This window comes from Canis lupus, chromosome 12 (genome assembly GCF_003254725.2).
Source record: "Canis lupus dingo isolate Sandy chromosome 12, ASM325472v2, whole genome shotgun sequence".
NCBI classification, from domain to species: Eukaryota; Metazoa; Chordata; class Mammalia; order Carnivora; family Canidae; genus Canis; species Canis lupus.
Window position 1 is genome coordinate 40,799,936 of NC_064254.1, and position 23,588 is coordinate 40,823,523.

General features: G+C 36.9%; 1 protein-coding gene across 1 annotated transcript in view; it reads left to right on the forward strand.

Moving 5' to 3' along the window:
• SH3BGRL2 (SH3 domain binding glutamate rich protein like 2) overlaps positions 1-23,588 on the forward strand; it is a 78,453-nt gene that overhangs the window by 47,763 nt on the left and 7,102 nt on the right. The window contains exons 3-4 of the mRNA XM_025444394.3: positions 6,909-7,094; positions 22,320-22,400. Of these exons, the coding sequence (XP_025300179.3) occupies positions 6,909-7,094; positions 22,320-22,400 (267 nt within the window). The remainder of the gene's footprint in view (positions 1-6,908; positions 7,095-22,319; positions 22,401-23,588) is intronic.

Genomic DNA, 23,588 nt, shown 5'->3' on the forward strand with positions numbered 1-23,588 from the left:
CTAAATGATGAGAGAACCAACACTGCTGAGAGTCAGGAGGAAGCCTTTCTAGCCCTTCCATGTGTGAAAATCCTATCAGTTAACACTGTGTCGTGAGTGTTTGCCACATGCCAGACACGCTTCTAGGCTCTGGGGATACAGCAGAGAACAAAATCCCTGGCCCTATGGAATTTATAATCGGGAGATAGAGAAATAAATATGGAAAACATACAGTATGTCAGATTTAAGTGCTATGGTGAAAAATGAAGGCTTGAAGGGAAGTAAGGATTTGGCCGGGGAGGGGGGGGGGGGGGGGGGGGGTGGCTGTAAAAATGCAAAATCTGGTTGTCAAGGAAGGCCTCATTAAGAAATTGAACTTTGAACCAGAAATGGAGATCTTTGGTCTAGCCCAGGGCTGACAAACTTTGTAAAGGACAGACTTTCTTCAAGCTTTGGGAGCTCTGTGCCTCTGTGGCAGCCCTCAGCTCTGCCATTCATCATAGGGCCAGAGCAGCCAGGGCTTGTATGGAAATAGGTGGGTGGAGCTATCTTCCAATGCAATTTTATGGACACTGAAATTTGTATTTCATGATTTTTACATGTCATGAAATACTATTTTTTTTCCATCCTTATTTAAAAATATCCCATTTTTGTCTGTGGGCCATACAAAAACTGTTAATGAGCTAGATTTAGCCTGTGGGCCATAGTTTGCCTTCCCATGATCTAGCCTAAGAGATTTTGGAGTATCTGTTCCTTTTAATTGCTTTGGGTGATGTGTAATGATGTTTGTTTGAATAATAAAATCTAACTCTCATCCTTTTGTAGATATCTTCCTGTTTTGGGTCCAACAACTTTTTTTTTCTTGTTTTGTGGTCGTTTTATGAAGAAAATAATGAAAATTCATCTGTTTATTCAGTGACAAGTATTCATTTCACTTAAATTTATGTCTTACAGCCTTTATTTCTAGGTTCTGCTATGCAGTAATACTTTTATTTTTCAATCCATCATACTACAGTATTTCTTTTTTTTTAAATTTTTATTTATTTATGGTAGTCACACAGAGAGGGAGAGAGAGAGGCAGAGACACAGGCAGAGGGAGAAGCAGGCTCCATGCACTGGGAGCCCGATGTGGGATTCGATCCCGGGTCTCCAGGATCGCGCCCTGGGCCAAAGGCAGGCGCTAAACCACTGCGCCACCCAGGGATCCCTACAGTATTTCTGAAGACATTTTAAATAGTTAAGAATTTCTTCAGTTAGCTCTGCATTGGAGTGTGAGCTATAGAAAACCTTGAGAGGGTAGCTTAAGCAATTAAAGGTTTATTTGTCAAATACAGAAAGGTTTAGAGTGGACTGCACAAGACTGATGTGGCAGCTGTAAAATATCATCAAGGACCCAAGCTCCTGTCTTTCTGCTTGACCATCCTTAGCGTATGGTGTTTGTTTTCACATTCGCAAAATGGTTTCTGCACCTCCAGGCACAACTTCTGGGTTTCATGGCAGGGGTGGGGGGTGGGGGAGGTAGGGGGCTTGGGGGGGGGGCGCGAACATGATGGGCTTTGTGTTTTTATTCATTAAGTCAAGCCTTCTGGAGAACGTCTGCCTTCTATCTCATTGGCCAAAACCATGTCATGTGATGACCCCTGGCTCCAGAGGAGTCTGGTAAAACAGGGATTTGTAGGGGAGCACATCAGCTTTTCCAGGCAAAATCAGCCTTCTGTTATTAAGAAAAAAAGGAAGATTGGCTACTGAGTAAAAACAAAACAAAACAAAAAACTAGCATTATCCGCTGTGGCTTTTAAGTGTGTTACAAAAACAAAAGCCTACCTGAATTATATAGGTCCTTCCATCATGGCTGGATACACATGGGTGAAGGCAGGATCTCTCACCACACTGTTATTCTCTTCCACTTGCTCCTCACAGGTCTTTTGATGTTGATTTTAAGGTATGTTTTGTTTCGGGATAGGTGAAATATGGGGAGGAGAAGCTCTTTGTGTCAAGAAAATAATGGGATATGTTACTGTTAGTTGAACTCTGAGTTTATGGCCACACGCCCATGGCAGCTTCCTGTGCCACATGAGAATCTTTTTTATTACCAGCCGCCCCCCCCGCCCCGCCCCGCCCAGCCAGCTGGCTCTTCTCCCAGCCGCTGCCACCTGGGCTGACCTGTCTTCCCCCCCCCACATAAGCCTGGGCACCCACAGTTCAGGCCACGTTCACCTCACCAGATCTGAAAAATAGCCAGTGGTAGCAGCTCGTGACTCGTCTTCCTTCCTGATGCTAATGTCACAGATATCCACGTGAAAACTTCCGATTCTCTGGGTTAAATTTCTGCCCTTTGTTTATTTTTTTTTTTCAGATTGTCTAATTGTTTTTTTTTTAATTTATTTTTTATTGGAGTTCAATTTGCCAACATATAGCATAACACCCAGGGCTCATCCCATCAAGTGCCCCCTTCAGTGCTCGTCACCCAGTCACCCCTACCCCCTGCCCACCTCCCTTTCTACCACCCCTTGTTCGTTTCCTAGAGTTAGGAGTCTCTCATGTTCTGTCTCCCTTTCTGATATTTCCCACTCATTTTTTCTCCTTTCCCCTTTATTCCCTTTCACTATTTTTTATATTCCCCAAATGAATGAGACCATATAATGTTTGTCCTTCTCCAGTTGACTTATTTCACTCAGCAGTAATACCCTCCAGTTCCATCCACGTTGAAGCAAATGGTGGGTATTTGTCATTTCTAATGGCTGAGTAATATTCCATTGTATACATAAACCACATCTTCTTTATCCATTCATCTTTCGATGGACACCGAGGCTCCTTCCACAGTTTGGCTATCGTGGCCATTGCTGCTAGAAACATTGGGGTGCAGGTGTCCCAGCGTTTCACTCCATCTGTATCTTTGGGGTAAATCCCAGCAGTGCAATTGCTGGGTCGTAGAAATTTCTGCCCTTCGTTTATTTGAATGATTTGCTATAATATTAGTTAATTTTCTGTGGCCTTAGCTCCTTTTTAAGAAAAACTTCTTTTTAATCATCTGGCTTTTCTTACAAGTTTGAATAAATATGGAGGCCAGCATGTGACAACATGCTCTGACTCCTGGGGCTTCATATCCTGTTGGAAAACCTGATTTATAGACACCACATCTCTGTGACCATATATTGTTTCTTTTAAGTGAAGCTCTCTCTCTCAATTTAACTTTCTTCTATTCAATCTTTGGAATATTGACATATTTACACTTTTTGAAAAAGATTAAAGTTCATATGTGCAAAGGGTAAAGACTCTTGCTCCTACTTTGTCTCTGTCACCCAGTTCCCACTCCTGCAGCCCCTAGACAGCTATTTCTGTTAGTTTTTTATATAACCTTCAAGAGTTCATTTGTTAACATAAACATAAGCAAGTACAAGTATGTTCCTTTTTTTTCTCTATTTTTTAAAAATGTTCCCAGTCTATGCATAGTTCTGTTCCTTGTTTGTTTGTTTTTTTTCCACTTACTAATGTACCTTGGAGATCTTTTCATAGCAATGTTAACAGTACATACAGAACTCCCCTTTCTTTCTTTTGAAGTTGTGTGGTATTAAAATTATCTCTTTGAAACACAAACCTGGTCCTGTCTCCCCTGCTTTCTGCTTTTAAAACAGATATAGGGGCGCCTGGGTGGCTCAGTGGTTGAGTGTCTACGTTTTTAGCTCAGGTTGTGATCCCAGGGTCCTGGGATAGAGTCCTGCATTGGGGTCCCCGCAGGAAATCTGCTCCTCCCTCTGCCTCTGTCTCTGCCTCTCATGAATAAATAAATAAAATCTTAAAAATAAATAAATAGGGATCCCTGGGTGGCGCAGCGGTTTAGCGCCTGCCTTTGGCCCAGGGCGTGATCCTGGAGACCCGGGATCGAATCCCACGTCGGGCTCCGGATGCATGGAGCCTGCTTCTCCCTCTGCCTGTGTCTCTGCCTCTCTCTCTCTCTCTGTGTGACTATCATAAATAAATTAAAAATAAATAAATAAATAAATAAATAAATAAATAAATAAATAAAACAGATATAATTATTTACATTTTACTCTTTACTGCCAATTATCTTCTTTGTTAGTAACTATCCATTGCTTCTTGAGCATTGTTAGTGTGTGATGATGTATTTGAATTTTTTTAAAACAGCAACCAATTTATTACTTTCCCTCTCCCTCAGTTTTATTGACATATAAGTGACATATAATATTGTTTAAGTGTAAGGTGTACAACCAATGATTTGATATATCGTGAAAGGATTACCACAGTTAGGTTAGTTAACACATCCATCACTCACATCATTTAAATTTTAATATTCTGTGATACATCTTTCAAATATTTTCTGTAGGGAGGGAGAGGTGTTGAGACATGGATATTTTCACACATTGCTAATGAGAATGTAAATTGACGTGGACTTTTTTTTTTTAAAGATTTATTTATTTATTTGAGCACACAAGCAGGCGAGTGGCAGACAAAGGGAGAAGAAGCATACTCCCCATTGGTCAGGGAGCCTGCATTGGACTCCCAGGACCCTGGGATCATGACCTGAGCCAAAGGCAGCTGCTTAACTGGCTGAGCCACCCAGGCGCCCCAACATGGACTTTTTGCAAAGCAGTTTAGCATGGGTCCATCAGGAGCTAGAGAAATGTCTCTACCCTTTTATCTGAGTTTCATTCATAGGGCTTTGTCCTAAAATAGTGTTGAGAGATACAGTCAAAGATCTCTAAATAAAGGTGCTTACTACATGATACTTCTAGTGGTGAAAATTTACAAGTATTCTAAATACCAACAATTGAGTAGTAGTTAACTGAAAATATGTACATGATGGATTGCTAAGCAGATATTAAAATTCATGCTTTTGAAAAAATTTTTAGTGACTGGACACGGGGTATATTTTTGAGTGAAAGGAGCAAGATGCAGCTGTTTTTGTTGAATGTGATCTTATGAAAGAAGGGATCAGTTGAGCAACAAAGGATTATAGTCCAGCAATAAGTGCTCTGTGTGTGTGTATGTGTGTCTGTGGGGCTATGTCTTTGATTTATCCTAGTATTGAGAGTATATGAGTTTTTAGGTTATTCACATTTTGGGGGAGATAAAGAAGTGGGATGGATGTTATGTGTATATACATTATATGGAAAACTAAGGTTCGACTATATGTCAGTTTCATTTTTGATCACTCTCATGAACATTTGAAATGTGTTGAATATGTAAAGCTCTACATACGGATATTAAATCCAAACCCTTTCCTCTAATTAATTTTTTTTTAATTTTTTTATTGGAGTTCAATTTACCAACATTTTCCTCTAATTAAATTTTGAGAGGATTGTAAGTAACTTCTTGTTTGCTTGTGTTACAATTTCTAGACTTTTAAAAATGCAAATACATTGCTTTCATAGTCAAAGGAACTGAATCATGAAGGACATTGTCCTATGCTAAGAAATCTGTGTGTTCTTCCAAGGGCAATGGGGATTCACTAAAGAAGGATTTTAAGTAGGAGAATGGCATGATTGTCTTGACATTATAGGACCTTGATCAAAGTAGGTGACCATTTTTTACCTCAGCATCATCAACCTTGTTTATCTGCCTTAAATGGTTATAAAGGGAAATTAAGTAGGATGAATAATACTTTTTTTGCAAGCCAGAGTTTCAGAATTATATAACTACGTTTCTGAAATTGTGTACCAGTGAGGGAAAAAAGTTAACTTTTTCAGAAATGAGAAATAGCTTAATTCAAGAAACTGAGATAATGCATCAATTTGGATTTATAACCATACAGTAGTTTTCTTGTTTTCTAATATCACTGAGTGTTAAGATGTCCTATTTTGCTAGCTTTGTATTTTTTGTCCGTATTAACTGTACAATCATGTTAGTCATTCATAAATTTCAACCCAGTGATCAAAATCTCTTTGCTCCTACGTATGACATATTTCCATCTCAGGAGCACACGTCATTGAGGCTTTTTGGAGGAAGTTGGAGGAAATTTATAGAGGCAATCAGTATATGAAAGTTTGTTCTTCAAGCGTTTTATTTTCTAGATGACAGGTCTTTCTGGTGGCTTGACCTCTCAGAATGATTCTTTTCTCTGGCCATTAAAAAATTCACTGCACCACTTAAGCTCGTTCTCTGTACACATCCCAGAATTGTTTAGAACAAGCAGGTTTGTTGAATGTTTTACCTGCTGTGTTTAAGATATTGAATATTGTCACCCTGTCTGAATTATTTAGTGTGTACCCTTAAGTAAGAAGATTCATAAGATTTTGAAAACCTACAGATGTGTTTGCAGCTCTTCAAGAGCATACCTGACCCCTAGTGACCAAAGAAGGAAACATAAAGCTGAGAGGAGCAAAAAGGGTTAAGGAATAGAGTTCAAAGTAAGATGGTGCTTGTTGTTTACTCTCACCTTAGAAGTGGAGAACATTTTTCTCTTGTGAATTGATGAAAGGATGCTTTCATGACAGTGGCTACAGCTGTGGAATATCTGAAAGAGACTGCTAAGGGAATAAAAATGTTGCTGCTCCCAGGAATCAGTGAAATGTCAACATCTCAAATGGACTCTACATGGTTTTCAAATGGTTTTGGCAGAGGGAGCTTTCATAACTGTAAATGTCAACTTCTGTAAGTAGGAGGGAGAGTGCTTATGGCCTACTGAGAACTGAGTTCTCACCTCATACATAATCTCATCCTTCCAGGTTGTGCCCCAAAGTTCTGGGGAGTCTATCTAGGTAAAGAAATCATCGTGTGAAGACTTGCATAGACTTCTGCTGGATATCCAGTGAGGGGATGATGCATGGTGCCTAGGAAAATTACCTCTTTTTTTTTTTTTTTCGTCAGTGACCTCTGACAATGAGAAACCAAATCTAGTTCAATTTGGAAATATCTACATATTGTTTCAGATGAGCATTTCTCCTTATTTGTTTGTCTTCTTTCTTTAGATAAAGAAGCAGCAGCAGGATGTGGTTAGATTTCTGGAAGCCAACAAGATAGAGTTTGAGGAGGTGGATATCACAATGTCAGAAGAACAGAGACAATGGATGTACAAAAACATCCCCCCAGAAAAGAAGCCCGCTCAGGGCAACCCTCTGCCACCTCAGATATTTAATGGTGACCGATACTGTGGGGTAAGTAGCCAGATTGTTACCATGCTATTTCTTTGGGTGATTCGGAATATCTAGAGTGAGTTGGGTTTTTTTCAGTGAGGACTGTGTCCTGTTCACCCTGTGCTGTTCAGATTCACAGTCTAATAGAGGGTATATGAGTCCAGGGACACAGACCGTGTGTGAATGTGAGTGTGTATGTGTCTGTTGGTCTTCCTGTCTCTGTGATTGAGGAAAGTTGTGGGAAGGGGTGTGTATGTGTGTGTTTATTGTGTTCTAAATTTTAAAGCAGATTTTTTTGATTAATATGTTTTAGGGGTAGAGTGGAAGGGAGTATCCTTGAATCTTTACCCATCTATTGTTTAAAAAACTGCTAGTAGCTGATTATAAACCAGAGTTTCTTTTTTTAGGATAATGAGCCAGATGGATCATTATGAACATCTAAAATACCTTAGGTGCCTTCCTCCTGTGTGTAGCATATGAGAAGATAAAGTCATTTTTGTCTAATTATCTATTTTCCTTCTTATTGGATTAAGAAAAAAAATTGAAAAACTTCTTCCTGATGAGTAATTAAGGTTTTCCATTCATCATGCTCTGTATAAGTGTTTGTTTTGAGACCTGTACTATAGTTCTTTAAGCATGGCCTGAAGAAGGGGAAAGGGCTATAGTGCTGAGGTGCTTAAGGTGAAATAAATAGGTGGGCTGTATTGGAATGGAGAAAAGGAATAATAATACTTTTGATATCTTGAAAGGAAACAGTTTCCATGTGCATAAGAGAGAAGATGATATTGTGACGTCTACCCCATAGAGATTGTGCACACACTTGTATTCATGTCAGAAGAGGAAAACCCTGAACATGGGCCTAGATTTAGATTGGAGTTCTCGTATGACTTTATGTTGGCTTTGACACCTTTCCAAAGTCATTTTTCTCTTAAAGCATCAATTTTCTCATCTTTAATATCTGTTTTACTTCACAGGATATTTACTTAGCTTAGGCGTGATCCCGATTACTGTAAGGTGCTTTTTAAGCATAAAGCTTATTGTTTATGTGGAATTTTTTAGATTGTGATAGGCTGATCCCGGTTACTGTAAGGTGCTTTTTAAGCATAAAGCTTATTGTTTATGTGGAATTTTTTAGATTGTGATTTCATATTTTATTACAGAAAGTATGTGGTAACTGAAGGTGTATCCCATTCATGATTACAAAGCCTAGAAAATGTGCTCTTGTATCTGCAAACCAAAACGAGGTATAGCTGAAACTGTATAAACTGTACATTTCAAAACAAAGCAAAACTACTAGTCAAATAGTGCTTAGAAGACTTAAAAATCTAACAGTTTTGTATCTCTCAGACTTCTCCGGTGTGAGAATTCCTTTTTCTGGTCTTGTAATTGAGGGGTAATTCAACTGGGTATAGAATTCTAGTAGGTTAGAAAGAATTTTGATGGTTTTGCTTTATTATCATCTGGTTTCTAGGGCTTGCAATAGAAAGTGTCCTGCTGTTTTCCATAGGGCATCCCAGATAGTGAACTTCTTACACCAATTTTCTAATATTATCTTTTTTTTTTCTTGTATTGTCCTTTTTAACTTTTTGTTTTACTTTCTGGAAGATTTCTTTAACCTCAGTTTTTTCATTGAATTATGTCACCTTTTATTTTCCTTTCTTATGTTCTGATATTTTCTTTTGAATAATGTGCTTTTATGAGATGAGTACAAGATCTTAGCTCAGTGGAGATATTAAATATGATTTCTTGGGATGCTTGGGTGGCTCAGTGGTTGAGAATCTGCCTTTGGCTCAGGGCATGATCCTGGAGTTCTGGGATCGAGTCCCTCATTAGGCTCCCTGCATGGAGCCTGCTTCTCCCTCTGCCTATGTCTCTGCCTCTCTCTCTGTGTCTCTCATGAATGAATAAACAAACAAACAAGCAAACAAATAAATAAATATTTCTTTGAGGTTTTCTTCCCTTAAAATATTGTCCCTGTTCTACTAATTCCCTTTTTTTTCACTTTGTTTATTTTGGCCTTTTCTCTCAAATGTGGTGGGCTTTCCTCAGATGTCTGGTGATGCTTGTCTTTTGCTTAGGAGATTAGGCATTAGAACGCTTGTTAGAAGCTGTGTGTGTCTTAATATAGGTGTGTAGATTTGTTTCCCACTGGACTTCTCTGTAGATTGGTTGGGTAGCCTGTTACATTCTCATTGTAGATATAGATAATAAAATCTACAGGCCTTTTCTCAGATGATGGTTTAACTTTTCCAGAGAATGGCCCTGCAGTCTCTTGCTTTGGGGATATCAGCCTGGCTCTTGGAGTTCTGGACATATAGGGTGAGAGGGCTGGAGGATCTCATTCTCTGTCATGTACGTTTTCCCTCCATAGCCCTGTTTTCACACACACACACACACACACACACCCCTTCCATGCTGGTGTTTAGGAGTTTGTTGCTTCCCAGAAGCCATATTTATTAACAGTGTGCCTTCTAGTTCCTTGACCAGTGAGGCACCCTCGGAATCTAACTGCTGCTTATGTAGATTTTCAGTCTCCCAGTTTTCTGCCTTTGTCTGCTCACCCCACCCACCTTCACAATAGCTGATGCCTCCAGATCCTGCCATTTCCTGGGGGCTCCTGTAGTGTGTTCAGACACCAAGGTTTGACCATCCTCTGCTCTCTAGTGCCCTTCATCATTTCTCTCCCCACTTCCTGCATATGTTGTGGTTCAGAACTGTAGATTTCTCCAAGTTTTATTTTTTTTAAAATAGTGTTTCTGATTGTTTTTTTTTAAATTCTTGTTTTGTTGATTTTTCAAGATAAAGGAAGAAAAGACATCTTTGCTCTATCATCACAAAAGTAGAAGTCTTCAGAGCCCTCTGAATACAGGAATGTATTGAATGAATAAAAGAATGTAATGTGAAATAGTTAATTCCTTATCCTTGCTTTCACTTCTTTATGACTTTCTAAATCTCTGTGAATCTTTGCCCTCCAGAGTTTATGGAAACTTTTTCAGGTAGACTGTCTAGGAGCTGGCTAGAGGCTTATGCATTGATTAAACTATGGTGGATAAATAGCATCTTCTCTGTGTGAGCAATGTTAGTCCTGTGGGGATGGTGACAGAAGCGCCAGTACACACTCTGTCTTTATAGTTTGTGCTAGCAGGAGTTTTGAAGACAGTGTTTGCTCTTATCATGGTCAAGTAAATTCGACTTTGACAAAAGCAGAAGCATTAGAGGGCAACTAACCATGGTCTCTCATTCATCCTGCCTGCTCAGGTGTACCTTGCTTTACCTAGTGATAGTTTTTGAGTGGTCTTCTTTGATTGATAACTTGTGGCGATCTGTCACATTGCTGATGACAGGATCCAGTAAGCATGAAGATTCTCCTATTTTCTGAAAGTGGCTAGAAACTTACTACTTATTTTAAACTGGGTGAGCTAGCCATGGGAGACATAAATTGCTGATAAGCTACTCGGTAATCAGTATAGACAATTTCCCTCTCTCTGCCCTTTAGTATTGAATAATCTGCCTGTTGGGAAAAATTCCCCACTGAATGGAAGCTCCTTGGCATGTCCCATCAGTTCTTTTCATCCCAGAATTTGAACATTGAGGGGATAATGCAACAACACAGGATCAGTTGGACAGGGGTCTTGGGTTCAGGAATAGCCATGGCAGGTGTCCTAATGGGGCTGATCCTGGCGTGTGCTCTTGGCCACCCAGACATAGAAATTCCTCTTATAAACTGGTTCTCCAGGTTTAATGTGGATTCAGAGCTTCTCACTATCCTGCCATAAATTCCTTTCCTGTTAAGTTGCTAATGTCCATTTGAGTTTTTTGTAGTCAAGAACCCAAATTGCACAGACTCGTTGTTCTTGCAGTTTCCTGGGAGTTACCTAACATGAACAAGATTCTTCTCTGGAAATGAGTAATCTAAAGGTAAACATCCCAATTACTAGGTTTTTCTCATGGGTTTTATAGTGTCTGATTCAGATTTTGGAAAGCTCAGGATCCTCATGTTGAAGGATTAAACTTTTCTCTGTGGAACTGGCATGTGTGGAGTGCACCAGAAATGAAAATGCACACATCTGTACAAAAGGAAAATATTTACTCCCTTTTCATTTTTTTTTCTCCCTTCCTATTCAGGGGAGGAGAAAAGATTTGAATTTTTAAAATAAATTTTTATTTTATCTTATTTTTTATTGAAAAATGTTTATTGTGATAAAAATATATGTTGTAAAAGTTACTTACTTTTAAGTGTACAGTTTAGTAGTGTTCAGTATATTCATTGTTGTGAAACAAATATCCAGAACTTTTTCATCTTGCAGAACTGAAACTCTGTACCCATTAAACGACTCCCATTTGTCACCCCTGCCCCCCGACCTTAATAACAACCATTCTGCTTTCTACCTGTGGATTTGACTATGTTAGATATTTCTTAGAGGTGAAATCATACAATGTTTGTCCTTTTGTGACTAGCTTATTTCACTTAGCATAATGTCCCATAATGTCCTCAAGATTCATCCATGTTGTATATCTTAGTCCGTTAAGGCTGCTATAACAAATGCTACAGACTGAGTATCTTGCAAACAACAGAAATTTATTTCTCAGTTCTGGAAGCTGGAAGTCTAAGGTCAGAGTGACAGCATGGTTCGGTTCTGATGAAGACACTCTTCTGGATTGCTGACTGCCAACTACCTGAAGTGTCCTTACATGTGAAAGGGACAAGGGACCTCATTTATAAGGGCATTAATCCTGTCCTTGAGGGCTCTACCCTCATGGCCTGATCACCTCCTAAAGGCCCTTGGGCATCAGGATTTCAACATACGAATTTTAGGGAGATTCAAACATTTAGCCTATAGCATTGAAGCATGTGACAAGATTTCATTTCTGTTTAAGGCTTCCATTGTACATATGTACTACATTTTTTTATCCATTCATTCATTCATTGATGGATTGGGTTGCTTCCACCTCTTGACTATTATGAATATGATAGTGCTTTGAACATGGGTTTGCAAATATCTCTTTGAGATTCCACTTTCAGTTGTTTGAGATATATATGTAGAAGTGAGATTGCTGCATCATAAAGTAGCTCTATTTTTTATTTTTTGAAGAACTGTCATACTGTTTTCCATAGTGGTTTTACCATTTTACAGTCCTATCAGCAGTGCAGAAGGACTCCAACTTCTCCACGTCCCACCACTACTTGTTCTTTTCTTTTTTGTTTTGTTTTGTTTTGTTTTGAGAGTAGCCATCCTAATAGGTGTGAGGTGGTATCTCATTGTGATTTTGACTTGCATTTCTCTGATAATTAGTGACGTTGAACATTTCATACTCTTAATGTCCATTTGTATATCATTTTGAAGAAAAGTCTATTCAAGTCCTTTGTAAATCAAGGTCAAATCAATTTTCTCCCATTCTTAGGTTGTCTTTCACTCTGTTGATTATATTCTTTGATGAACAAAGTTTTAAAATTTGATGTAGCCCCATTTGTCTATTTTTGCTTTTGTTGATTGTGCTTTTGGAGTCCTATCCAAGAAATCATTACTTGCCAAATACAGTATCATGAAGTTTTCCCCTCTGTTTTCTTATAGAAATTTTACAGTTTTTGGTCTTGTATTTAGTTTTTAATTCATTTTTAGTTAATTTTTGTATATGGTATAAGATAAGGGCTTAACTTCATTCATTTCTATGTGGAAAACTAGTTTTCCTAGCACTATTTATTGAAGAAACTGCCTTCTCTCCATTGAGTAGTCTTGGGGCACATTTATTGAACAGATCATTTGATCATATACATGAGGGTTTATTTTTTTGGACTCTATTCAGCTACAGTGGTTGATATGTCTGTCTTTATGCCAGTACCACACTGTTTTGTTTACTGTGGCTTGTAATATGTTTGAAAATCAGGAAATGAGAGGCCACCAACTTTGTCCTTTTTCAAACTTCTTTGGCTATTTGGGGTCCCTTGAGATTCCATGTAAAGTTTAGTATATTTTTTCTTTTATTTTTGCAAAAAAGCACACTTGGGATTTTGATAGGGATTATGTTTAATCTTTAGATAGCTTTGGGTAATATTGAGGTCTTAACAATATTAAGTCTTTCAATCCATGAACATGGGATGTCTTTCTATAGATTTGTGTCTCTGTTCATTTCTTTCAGCAATGTTTTGTAGTTTTTAACATACAATCTTAAACCTCCTTAGTTAGGGTTTATACTTAAGAATCTTACTCTTTTGGTATTGTAAAAAGAATTATTTTTAAATTTCCTTTCCCAGTTGTGTGTTCATTAGTGTATAGAGACACAGGTGATTTTTATATGCTGTTTTTTGGTCCTGTAACTTTGTTGAATTTAATTCTTTTATTTTAAAAAAATGGTGGTTAGGAACGGGAATGCAACTTCATTTCATTTGACTGGGTTCACATTAACCATCAAAACGGGAAAAGGTAGTGACTATTTAGATAGTGAAGACAAGTTGATGCAGGTTTGACTAAGAATGCCTGTATTCAGAATTGGGTTTTGGATGATTGTGAGAATAGATAAGGTGAGATAGAATGTGTGGCTGGAGTTACTCATGTAAGTCTTGTCTTGTAAGGAAGAGAGGACAGCTTGCTGAAAGATAGATGGCAGAATATTTTTATAGAAAAATAACCATTTTGATAATTTTCTATAGGGCAACTTATAAGGTTGTTTATATTTTAAAACTGTTGAATTTACTATTTTGGTACTTTTGGGTGATACTTGTAGAATGGTAAATTTGTACCTAAGCATTGGGTCTAATGCTAGTCAAATAAGTTTATGTTAAAGCTATTGACTATTTTGATTTAAGTAATGATTTGGGGGCCAACTCTGACTGCCTTTCCCCATATTACCTTGGTTAATTGGAGCCTGAAAGTAGTCTAGAGATGGGTTAGATTAATCTTAAGGAGATACAGAAAGGCTGACTGACTAGCAGTTTTTCCTGTGGCATCTCCTCTCCTATTCTTTCTTTCCCGTCAAAGGAGACAAGGAGATGTGTTAGTGTCTTCTAACCTTTGGTGTAGGCTCAGAAGCACACCACAGAACACCTAAATATATGTAGTTGTATTGTTTCTAAGTGCAGTATTTATGAAAGTCTTTTGAGAAGATTGTCTTGGGATAATAAATTTTAAGTGTGTTTGGGCATCTTTATGAAGCATGCAGAACCAACTCCCTTAAGTATCAGTTTTCAAATCCCTGTTGTATACATATGATTTTATTTTTAAAAAATCATATGTTTGAATTTATATTGAATTTGAACACACACACCTATATGTATGTATACACACATACATATCCACAGATAAATATAAGAAGTGATTTTCAGCCAAAAGTCTCTCAAGAAGTTGTTAGAGATATTTAAAGAGATTTTCATACTGAATTAGTTATCCAACATTATTATTGTTGTTTCTTTTTCCCCAGCACTAAAATGAATATGGAAGTGGAGAATATTTGAAAAATGAGAATGAGAAGGGGGAACAATAAATACTACCTTTCAAATACAGCTGCAAACACTTGGTCTATGCACACTCTCTTTTCTTACAAGTTGATTTAAATTTTTAAAATCATGTTTTTTGATCATACTATATATACCATTTTTTGCCCTGCTTTGTTCTCTAACAAAAATAGTTTCCATGTCATTGTAAGCTTATTTTTTAGACACTGCATATTATTCCCTTGGGTGGATTATTATAATTTATTTAATCATTCCCTCATTGTGGGCTATTTAGTTTGTTTCCAGTCACTTGAAATGATAGTTTTCAGCTAGCAAGCTGTTTTGAAGAATGCATTAAATTGAATGTTATTTTATAAAGTACATTCTCATTTAAGCTATTCCACCCTTTTTCTTTTCCTTGGAGCCACTTTTCTTTCTTTCCTTAAGAGTCTTCTATCAAATAACAAAAATATTTTGGGGTATACTGTTACCAAGATATGAAGAGTTATGGTTGGTGACCTTAGAATCTGGGTTCAAGGTGAAGAAAAAAATCACTTGGTGAAATGAGAACTAGTAAAAGTTAAAACAAGTTGATTACTATATGTGGTTGCTGGTAAAACCAAAGTTGAGTTTCTTAGGGCTGGGGCGGCGGGGGGTGGGCGGCAAAGTCATAGCATAAAGACTGCCCACTTGCCCAGAGCAGCATTTGGCTTGAAGATTTTGAGTACATTGCAAACACATTTTTTAAAAGCAAAATAAACACTAATATATTATGAGGAAAGATGCCTGACTTCATGAGTTTTTAAGATTGAATAAGCCTTCAAAGAAATTTCACTTTTATAGGGGCTGCCTCAAAATATATCCTCCAATGTTCTAGATCAGGGTTTGGGCTACCTGGTAAATACTTTAGTCTTTTCGGACCACCAGCTCTCTCTGCCACATCATCTTTTTGGTTTGGTTGTCTTTTTTTTATTTGTTGACCATTTAAAAATGTCAAACCATTGCTTAGCTCAGAGGCCCCTCCATAATTTAGTCCTGTTATATATTGTCCATTCACTTTTCCTCCACCTCCTGGGATTCCTTATGGTCACATTTGGACCATACACAGGATTGGCTGTTTCCCAAGTCTCCACCATAAAAGCGAAATATATCCTCTGGCAGAACAGAATAGAATGTAATGATAGACTTTTGACCTATGATGAAGCCCGACTGGCAGTAATTTTGTGTTACTAGAACTCTGATTGTTGGAGTCAATAGGGAAAAGAAAAAAAGGAAAGCTAAAGTTGAAATTTACGTTATTCACAGGAGATTGTGCTCTGTTTCTAAAATATGGATGTTGTTGATGTAGGCTTAATGACTATATCTCATCTACATGATACATAAGGCAAAGCCCTAAAAGTTACCCTAACTCATTTTCTTCACCTCAGTCAATCCCACTTGGTTACCACATCCTGTAATTTTTATCTATGTAATTCCACCCTGTTTCTATCTCAGAAATCAAGGTAGATGGGCCTTGTTATTGAGCTTTCTCCAACTAGGGCTCTGGTTATCACTGCCCCTTCCCTAGGCCCAGCAAACCTGTGCCTCATTCCTATTATGACCTTGATCTCATAGAATTTTTTTTTCACATCTTTCCCTTCAGCCAGTCTCTGAGGTTCCTTGTGTTCACTTCAGCAGGCTCTGTGGCATATTTATCTTAGTATCTATATAATACTAGAAACCCAGCAAGTATTTAGCAAAAATCAGTTGTTTGAATGGATAAATAGTTACACAGATGTTTTCAGCTGACCAGGTAGCTAAGCTGTTCTTGGGGTCCTGCCTTGTTGAAGCTCTGAGCATTTGCATTCCCATTTTATTAGTAAAAGTCAAAGTAAAATTTCTCAAAAGGAAGCTTATTGATCCTTCTAAATTTTACAATGAAATCTGTTTGGAAGATCACCTCTGCTAGAAGTTCACCTATCCCACAGGTAGAATTTTCTTAAGAAACTTAACTTGAATTAGAAGATCTGTATTCCAAGGCTTTCTGTCTGAAAAGATAACTTATCTAATCAAGGAGAATCTTCTTCAGATGTTTTACTGTAAATAATCTTATATGACATCTCACAGATACAAGGAAAGGAAAAAAGTAGGGTGGTGGGGAAGGGGTGATATAAATTCCTCTTTATTGCTTGCTGATCAGCTGTATGCCCAGAAGCATAACAATTTAATTGGATATTCTTTGCAGTTTTATCTCTTTTATATAACCATAGTTTTTATTCTTCTGTCTATAAATGTTTAATCTCCTATTTTCACCTTACTGAGATGTTTGCAGCAATATTCTACAGTGATGAATCCCTGAGACGTGTCTTTCATTAAAACAATGGCCTGTGCTGTGAATATTGAAAACCTTCATCCAGACAGGTTCAGGCTTCCCCAGTTGCATGCTTAATGGTATGGCTTAAATAGGGTGCATATTCAAGGTTTTCTTTTGGTTAAAATGTTTCTCCTTCTGAGCCTTATGCAGTTAGAGTTAATGAAAAGAAAACAAAACTGTTAAGACACTAAGGCCATGTTAATACTTTCAATATTAAGATAATAAAGGAGGGTCAAAAGTGAAAACTCCCTTTACTCTGCCCTGCTTTCTATGCGTCCTCCCCTGGACTCCCAAGAGATAGCCTCTCTTGTCAGGTTCTGCTTTATAGTTTTCTTAATTACCACCATTCTGTGCCTATATTCCTTGATTTAAAACTTTAGACAGCACGTTTTTCTTTGAAAAATGAAGAGAGGGATGCCTGGATGGCTCAGCAGTTCAGCATCTGCCTTTGGCTCAGGGCGTGATCCCAGATCCGGGATCGAGTCCCACATTGGGCTCCCTGAATGGAGCCTCCTTCTCTCTTTGCTTGTGTCTCTGCCTCTCTCTCTCTCTCTGTCTCTCATGAATAAATAAAATCTTTAAAAAAAAAAAAAAAAGGAAAGAAAGATGAAGAGAAATATGGATTTTTAATAGTTTCTCTCATTTCTCCCCCATGTTCATACACACACACACACACACACACACACACACACAACATTGCTAAAGTTTAAAAGTCACATTCTCCTGTAACTGTAATAACTATTATAAAATAAAATATATATACATATTAATATTTATTTTGTTATAAACATATAAATGCTAATCTCTATAGAGCTGTTTAGTTGTGTGAGCAGTCATAGCGGATGGTACATTATCCTATTTTACTAAATCCCTGTAGCTTAAAAGAGAATGACATAAATGTCAATATCCAGAGATTCTCTTAATTAATTGTAAGCCTCTTCACTTAACTCCTCTGGGTATTTCTTAAAATGTTATTGCTGGTTCTTTTTCCTGTGTTTAACACAAACATTTTTTTAAATTCAATTTCAGTTGGTGCTTGGGTAGATGTACTTGCTTGCTCTACTGTCTTGAACCAGCATGGTCAGAAATGTTAAGCATGAATTAGGAATTTAAAATCCTCAGCTTCGGGCTTGCCCATATTTTTGGTGTTTGGCATAAAAATTGCTGAATGAAGCTGTTTCAGACAAATACATCTTACATACACTACCAGGGTTGGAACTGTCAACTATTTTTTCCTTCTATGTCAAGATTTTATAAAATAGAACATAGCATTAATGGTCCTTAACCACTAAATCAAGATATTCTGCTCAGAGGCTACCCTCAGGCTTGAAAATTTTTAAGAAGGAGCCTCTGCCCATTTTCAGCTGCAGCAGCAGTAACTCTGGTAGAAAGAATTAAAATTTTTTTTTTCTTCCCTTTGGGTAAGCCAAATTTGCTTTGGCTCATTTAAAATCAGTGCTGCTACCATTTCCATATAAGCCATGTATTGTTTTTATTCCCCATAGCCTCCTGTTTGGATATGCCCTTGGCATGTAGAAATAATATGGGTCTGTCATTTAATTGTCATTGACTTAGTGTGGGAAGCGATACAGCTTTGCAGCGTGGCTGCTGTGGGTTTTCCTCGCTGTTCTCCTAGGGAACACTAAAAGGGCAAAGAACTTTAAGGTCTTTGTCTCAAATGCTCGTTTAGCCCATAGTAGTCTAATCATGGTGTATGTATGGGTAATGTACGCAAGTAAGCTCTGTGAAAGAATGAGGCTATTGTGCACTTTACCTGTTGTAGATTTTATCATGAGCTTAGAAATTTTCTAACATTGGTTTTCACTTGAATGCAAACAGAAATATAGGTGACAGAAGCTTTTTTTTCTTCTTAACAGCTATTTAGCTTGTTTTATTTTTCTTAAAATTGCAGCATTTAGATAGATATTCCATTAGTAATAGTGCTCAGTTACACTGATACCTATATAGTCCAGAAATTTCTCTTTTCATAAGCAGTTAGCACAAAAACATCTTTTGTTTTCACGTAAGAAAAATGTACCAGCTTCTGAAACTGGGCAATTTTATCTTGACTATGCTCTTATGTTTGTGCCCTTCTCCACAGGTAATATTAACTGATTATTATTTGGTATTGTTACAGAGGTTTGATTGTCCTGAAATGTATAATTTGCAGATGTGTATTTATAGACACTTCAGAGAGAATGTCTTTGACTATAAGGAATTCAGCAAACCTATTTAGAAACTTTATAATAGTGAGTTTTTAAAATACAGTGCTTTTAACTTTTGCAGTACCAACCTTGATATATTTTTAAAAATAGAGGCTGATAAGTGAAATGAATTTGTTAAGAAAGCAGACCTTTCTCTTTTATTGGGGAATGTCTATGGCCATAAGAATTTATACTTTATAGGACTTGATTTTAAAATTTCTAATACTATTTTAAATTATCTCAATCATAGTATTTAACTTATTACCTCTGGAAGGAGGTATTAACTATTAAGAAATCCAAGATTTTAGATTATTAATCACCTACTCTTTGTCTAAATATGACAAAAAAAATTTACCTTTTACACTTTGAGATTCATCAGACTTTATTAGAAAACATTTTTTACATAATTTTTTATATAATTTTTAAAAACCCATAGTAGAGGAGGATTTACTCAGATTATATTACCAGCATGAGATTACCTAAAACATGACAGACACATCAGTCATTAATTTGCAAACACAACTCGTTCATCCTTGACAAAAACTATTGGTAACCTGGTGTTTGTCAGGTACTATTCTAACATTCACTTTTAAAAATTATTGCCTTTAAATTATTCTACTTTTAAAATTAATTACCAAATCTTATATTTGTCACTTTGAAAGGAGTTAATTACCTTAAGTGACAATTTCTAAACTGTTAGGAGGATCTAATCAATATTCACATAAGAAGCCCCCCAGCCATAGTGATGTTAAAAGCAGAGAAAGTATGCATTGAACAGGATTATTTCTTGAACCTGGATCAGTGAAATGGTACTCAACTGTTTGGAAATAACTTTGTTAAAAAGAATATTTTAACAACATTTTCAGTTCATGGGATTTTGCCTAAGTTCTGCTAGACCTGTATTATTTATGACATTGTTTTTCTTATAAAAAATTAAAAATTTTCCATAAAATTATATGAAATCTGTAATATCCTAGAGTCACTAGAAACCTCCAACTGCCCATTTGGTATCTTATTTACTTGAATGTCTCATACAGTTGCTCAAACTGAACATTTTGAAACTCCATTTTAGCCTTATTCTCACATCTGCTTTTTCTCTGGTCTTTCCTATCAAGTCACAAAGCTTAGAGCTGTTTTAAGTCTTAATTCTCCTTAACCCTCTCCCCTAATTCCATGGTTGAGTATGATCAATTCTTCCTCCATAACATCTCCAGTTCACTTTTCTCTATCTCCGCTATCATTGGTCGGGTTCAGGCTGCCACCATCTTACCTGGATTACCAACAACACTCTTCTCACTTTACTACCTGCTTTCCTTCTTGCTGGCCTGACTCTATTCTCCACACAGTTAACTTAGCTATTTTCTTTCTTTTTTTCTTTAAGGTTTTATCCATTTATTTGAAGAGAGAGAGAGGGGAGAAGGACTGTGGGAGAGAATCTCAAGACTCTCTGCTGCCCTGCTGAGTGTGTAGCACAATATGGGGCTCGATCCGATGACCTTGAGTTCACAACCTGAGCTGAAGTCAAGATTTGGATGCCTAACCGACTGAACCATCTAGGCGCCCCTAACTTAGCTATTTTCTGAAAGGAAACTAGATCATTCTGCTCCCTTGCTCAGAGCCCATACATGATTTCCTTTTGTACTTAAGATAAAATTCAAAATCTCTTTCTTGATTTTACATAGTCTGGCATGTGCTCATCCTTGTCAGACCTGCCAGCTTCATTCTTCATCAGTGCTGTTCCCTGTCCTGAGTGCCCCTGTTCCAATCCTTTACTTGGTCAACTCTTCTCCTCCTTCAGATTTTAGCTTAAAATGCCATTTTTGAAGTAGGATTTTTGCTGAGTCTCCCTTTTCAGATGGATTGCTCCTTCTTGGCACGTCAAGGAAGGCCTCTCTTTGGTGGTGAACTGTATTAGGCCTGACCCCAAATTGCAGAGGGAGCTACCACCAGAAATCTGGAAGGAGCAGCAAGTTGTAAGGCTGAGATGATAATGAATTAAAATCAAGCTACCTTCAAAACCACATGAGACTCAACTTGCCAAAGCATTTGAACAAGAGAATCTATACAGAGTGAAATAATTCAAAGATTGTTTTTCATCATTGAGACATTCTTTGCAAGAAGCAGATCTCCATTCTACAAGTCATGGACTCTCATTTAGATTCCTAGACAAGTTTCAAAAGTCCTTGTGATGCTATTGGCTCAGCTCAGCAGTGGATTCATTAGGACTTAGTGACTCCAGTATACAGGGTGCTCCATACCTGGTTTCCTCTTGGGCAACAAGCTTCAGACTACAAAAAGCATTGATTTCAATGTTAATGAGAATTGGCCCCGAATCTCAGCTCTTTCACTGATTACCTGTCAAACTTGGGCAAAATATTTCGTTGCTCTGAGCCAGTCTCCAACCAGGTGGTCTATGGTGGGGATTAAATGAAGTACTGATTGTAAGGCACCTGGCACAGAGCAAATGGCTAAAAATGATTCTGATCACTGTCTGCTTACATTTATCCTTCGGATAAAGTTATCAGAGGGACTTCTACCAAATTTTAAGACAACTTTACATCAACTTAGAAACCATATAGTTATATATATGTGCAACTTTTGGAAAGAAACAATTGATGAACGTATTGACTAGAATTCCTTGATGGTTTCCCTTGTGAAAGTAGGAAGAGAAAAATGATTCCGTGTCTGAGGCAAAGATAAATGTTACAGAGAATATAGTTTCCTCTAGGTTTTATTTGATCTTTTTATTCTCTCTGAAGACACAGTCTGAAAGAATGTGGAAAACTTCAAAAGCAGAATGGAAGCACTTGCACTGACACATGGAGACCTTTATGGCTTTCTGTTTACCCAGTGATTTTTTTTTAAAGCCCTAGATAACAAAATATCAAGAATGGAATTGGGAGTCAGCCTTTCATATTGAAGCACTAGAATAAAATAAAATCTTAGATCTGAGTGATTTCACACAAATAAATGTTAGTGTTTCGCACAGGAGGGAAAGGGAATGTGTTCTGATTTCTCCTGTGTTGTCAGTGTTTTACATTTTAATCCTATCACAGGCCTTGCATTAAAAACATGTTACACCCATCGTCATACTCAGAGAAATTTTTATGCTCAAGCACAGCAAATCCAGTAGATTTATGTAGCTCTTTCCTGGCCTGGATGGAGCAATGATATTTTTTTTACCTTTCTATAAAGAATTTTTCAAAAGTACCAAATACTAATTTTTTGCTTTTTTTCTTTTCTCTTCATCTTTTTTCTAGGATTATGACAGTTTTTTTGAAGCAAAGGAAAGCAACACAGTCTATTCATTCTTAGGCCTGAAATCACGGTTGGCATCAAAGGTAGGTAAATCTTTTCTAGTTTTAAAATTTATTTTTCTTGAATTGTCTCTAGGGATTGAGATTGAAGGCGTTAGAGGAATCATGTGTAGTCTCCTAAATTTTTAAATTTCACTTTCTCAAATGCATAGTCAGGGGTCTGGCCAGTATAAAAACACACAAAGAAGCACAGTTTATTTTTTTCTCAAATTTTCAATTGTTGTATATTAGAATTTATTTTTATAATTTATTTTATTTATAGTCCATATCCCCTTCTTCCAAGAATTTAAGGTAGTAAGTGCTTTCTATTTTAAAGTGCAAGTTTACATTACTTTACATTTTTTGAAATAACAGAATAAAAGCCATATTTTTAAGGTTTTCTGCACATTTAACTTCTTTACTTGGGAGATAACCTATAATAATAAATGGTCAACCTTGAAAAAAAATACTACAATTCCGAAACTAATCAAAAATGTTTTTTGAAGCTACTTTATTATGTCATATGTTGTTGATGGAACATAAAAGGCTCAAGCTTTTCTAATATTTAGACCAGAAGTCTAATCTGTATTTTTTATATATATATATATTAAATATATATATAATGACAGCTTTGTGAAGTGTGTAGATTCACTTTTAAAATAAAAAATAGCATTTTTATTAAATAATATTTTGATTATTCCCCCCGTTAAAACATAACTATTTTATTCTGATTATGAAAGGAGCCTAGTTTCATTTACAAAAGTATAGAGTTGAAAATAAAAATCACCTATTATTCCACCATCCAGAGATAAGCATATTAACTTTTTTGGACGCATTTCCTTGTGATCTTTATATACGAAGCAATTGAGGTTTTGACTATATTTCAAATTGAGACTGAATTCTAAAGTGCCTATTTTTAACACTGAATTAAAATGAAAGTATATTACTGGGAACTTTGATGTCTATAAGTAATAGGTCTTTTGAAGCCACCCAGGATTTGTACCATTTCTGGAACACCTATGGGAGGAAAGCAAAGACTATCAATAATATAAATTATACACCAGCACCCGCAGTTCATAGCTGATGTGAAATCTTGCTTTGTTTTTACATTGCTAAGTCCACAGATGGTTGTGGGTGGTTTCTGTGCATATGTTTTAAACAGTGGCAAAACCCACACATATAATATTTAAAAGTTCTTAAAACTATTTTTATAAAGATGGAAAATTGGAATAC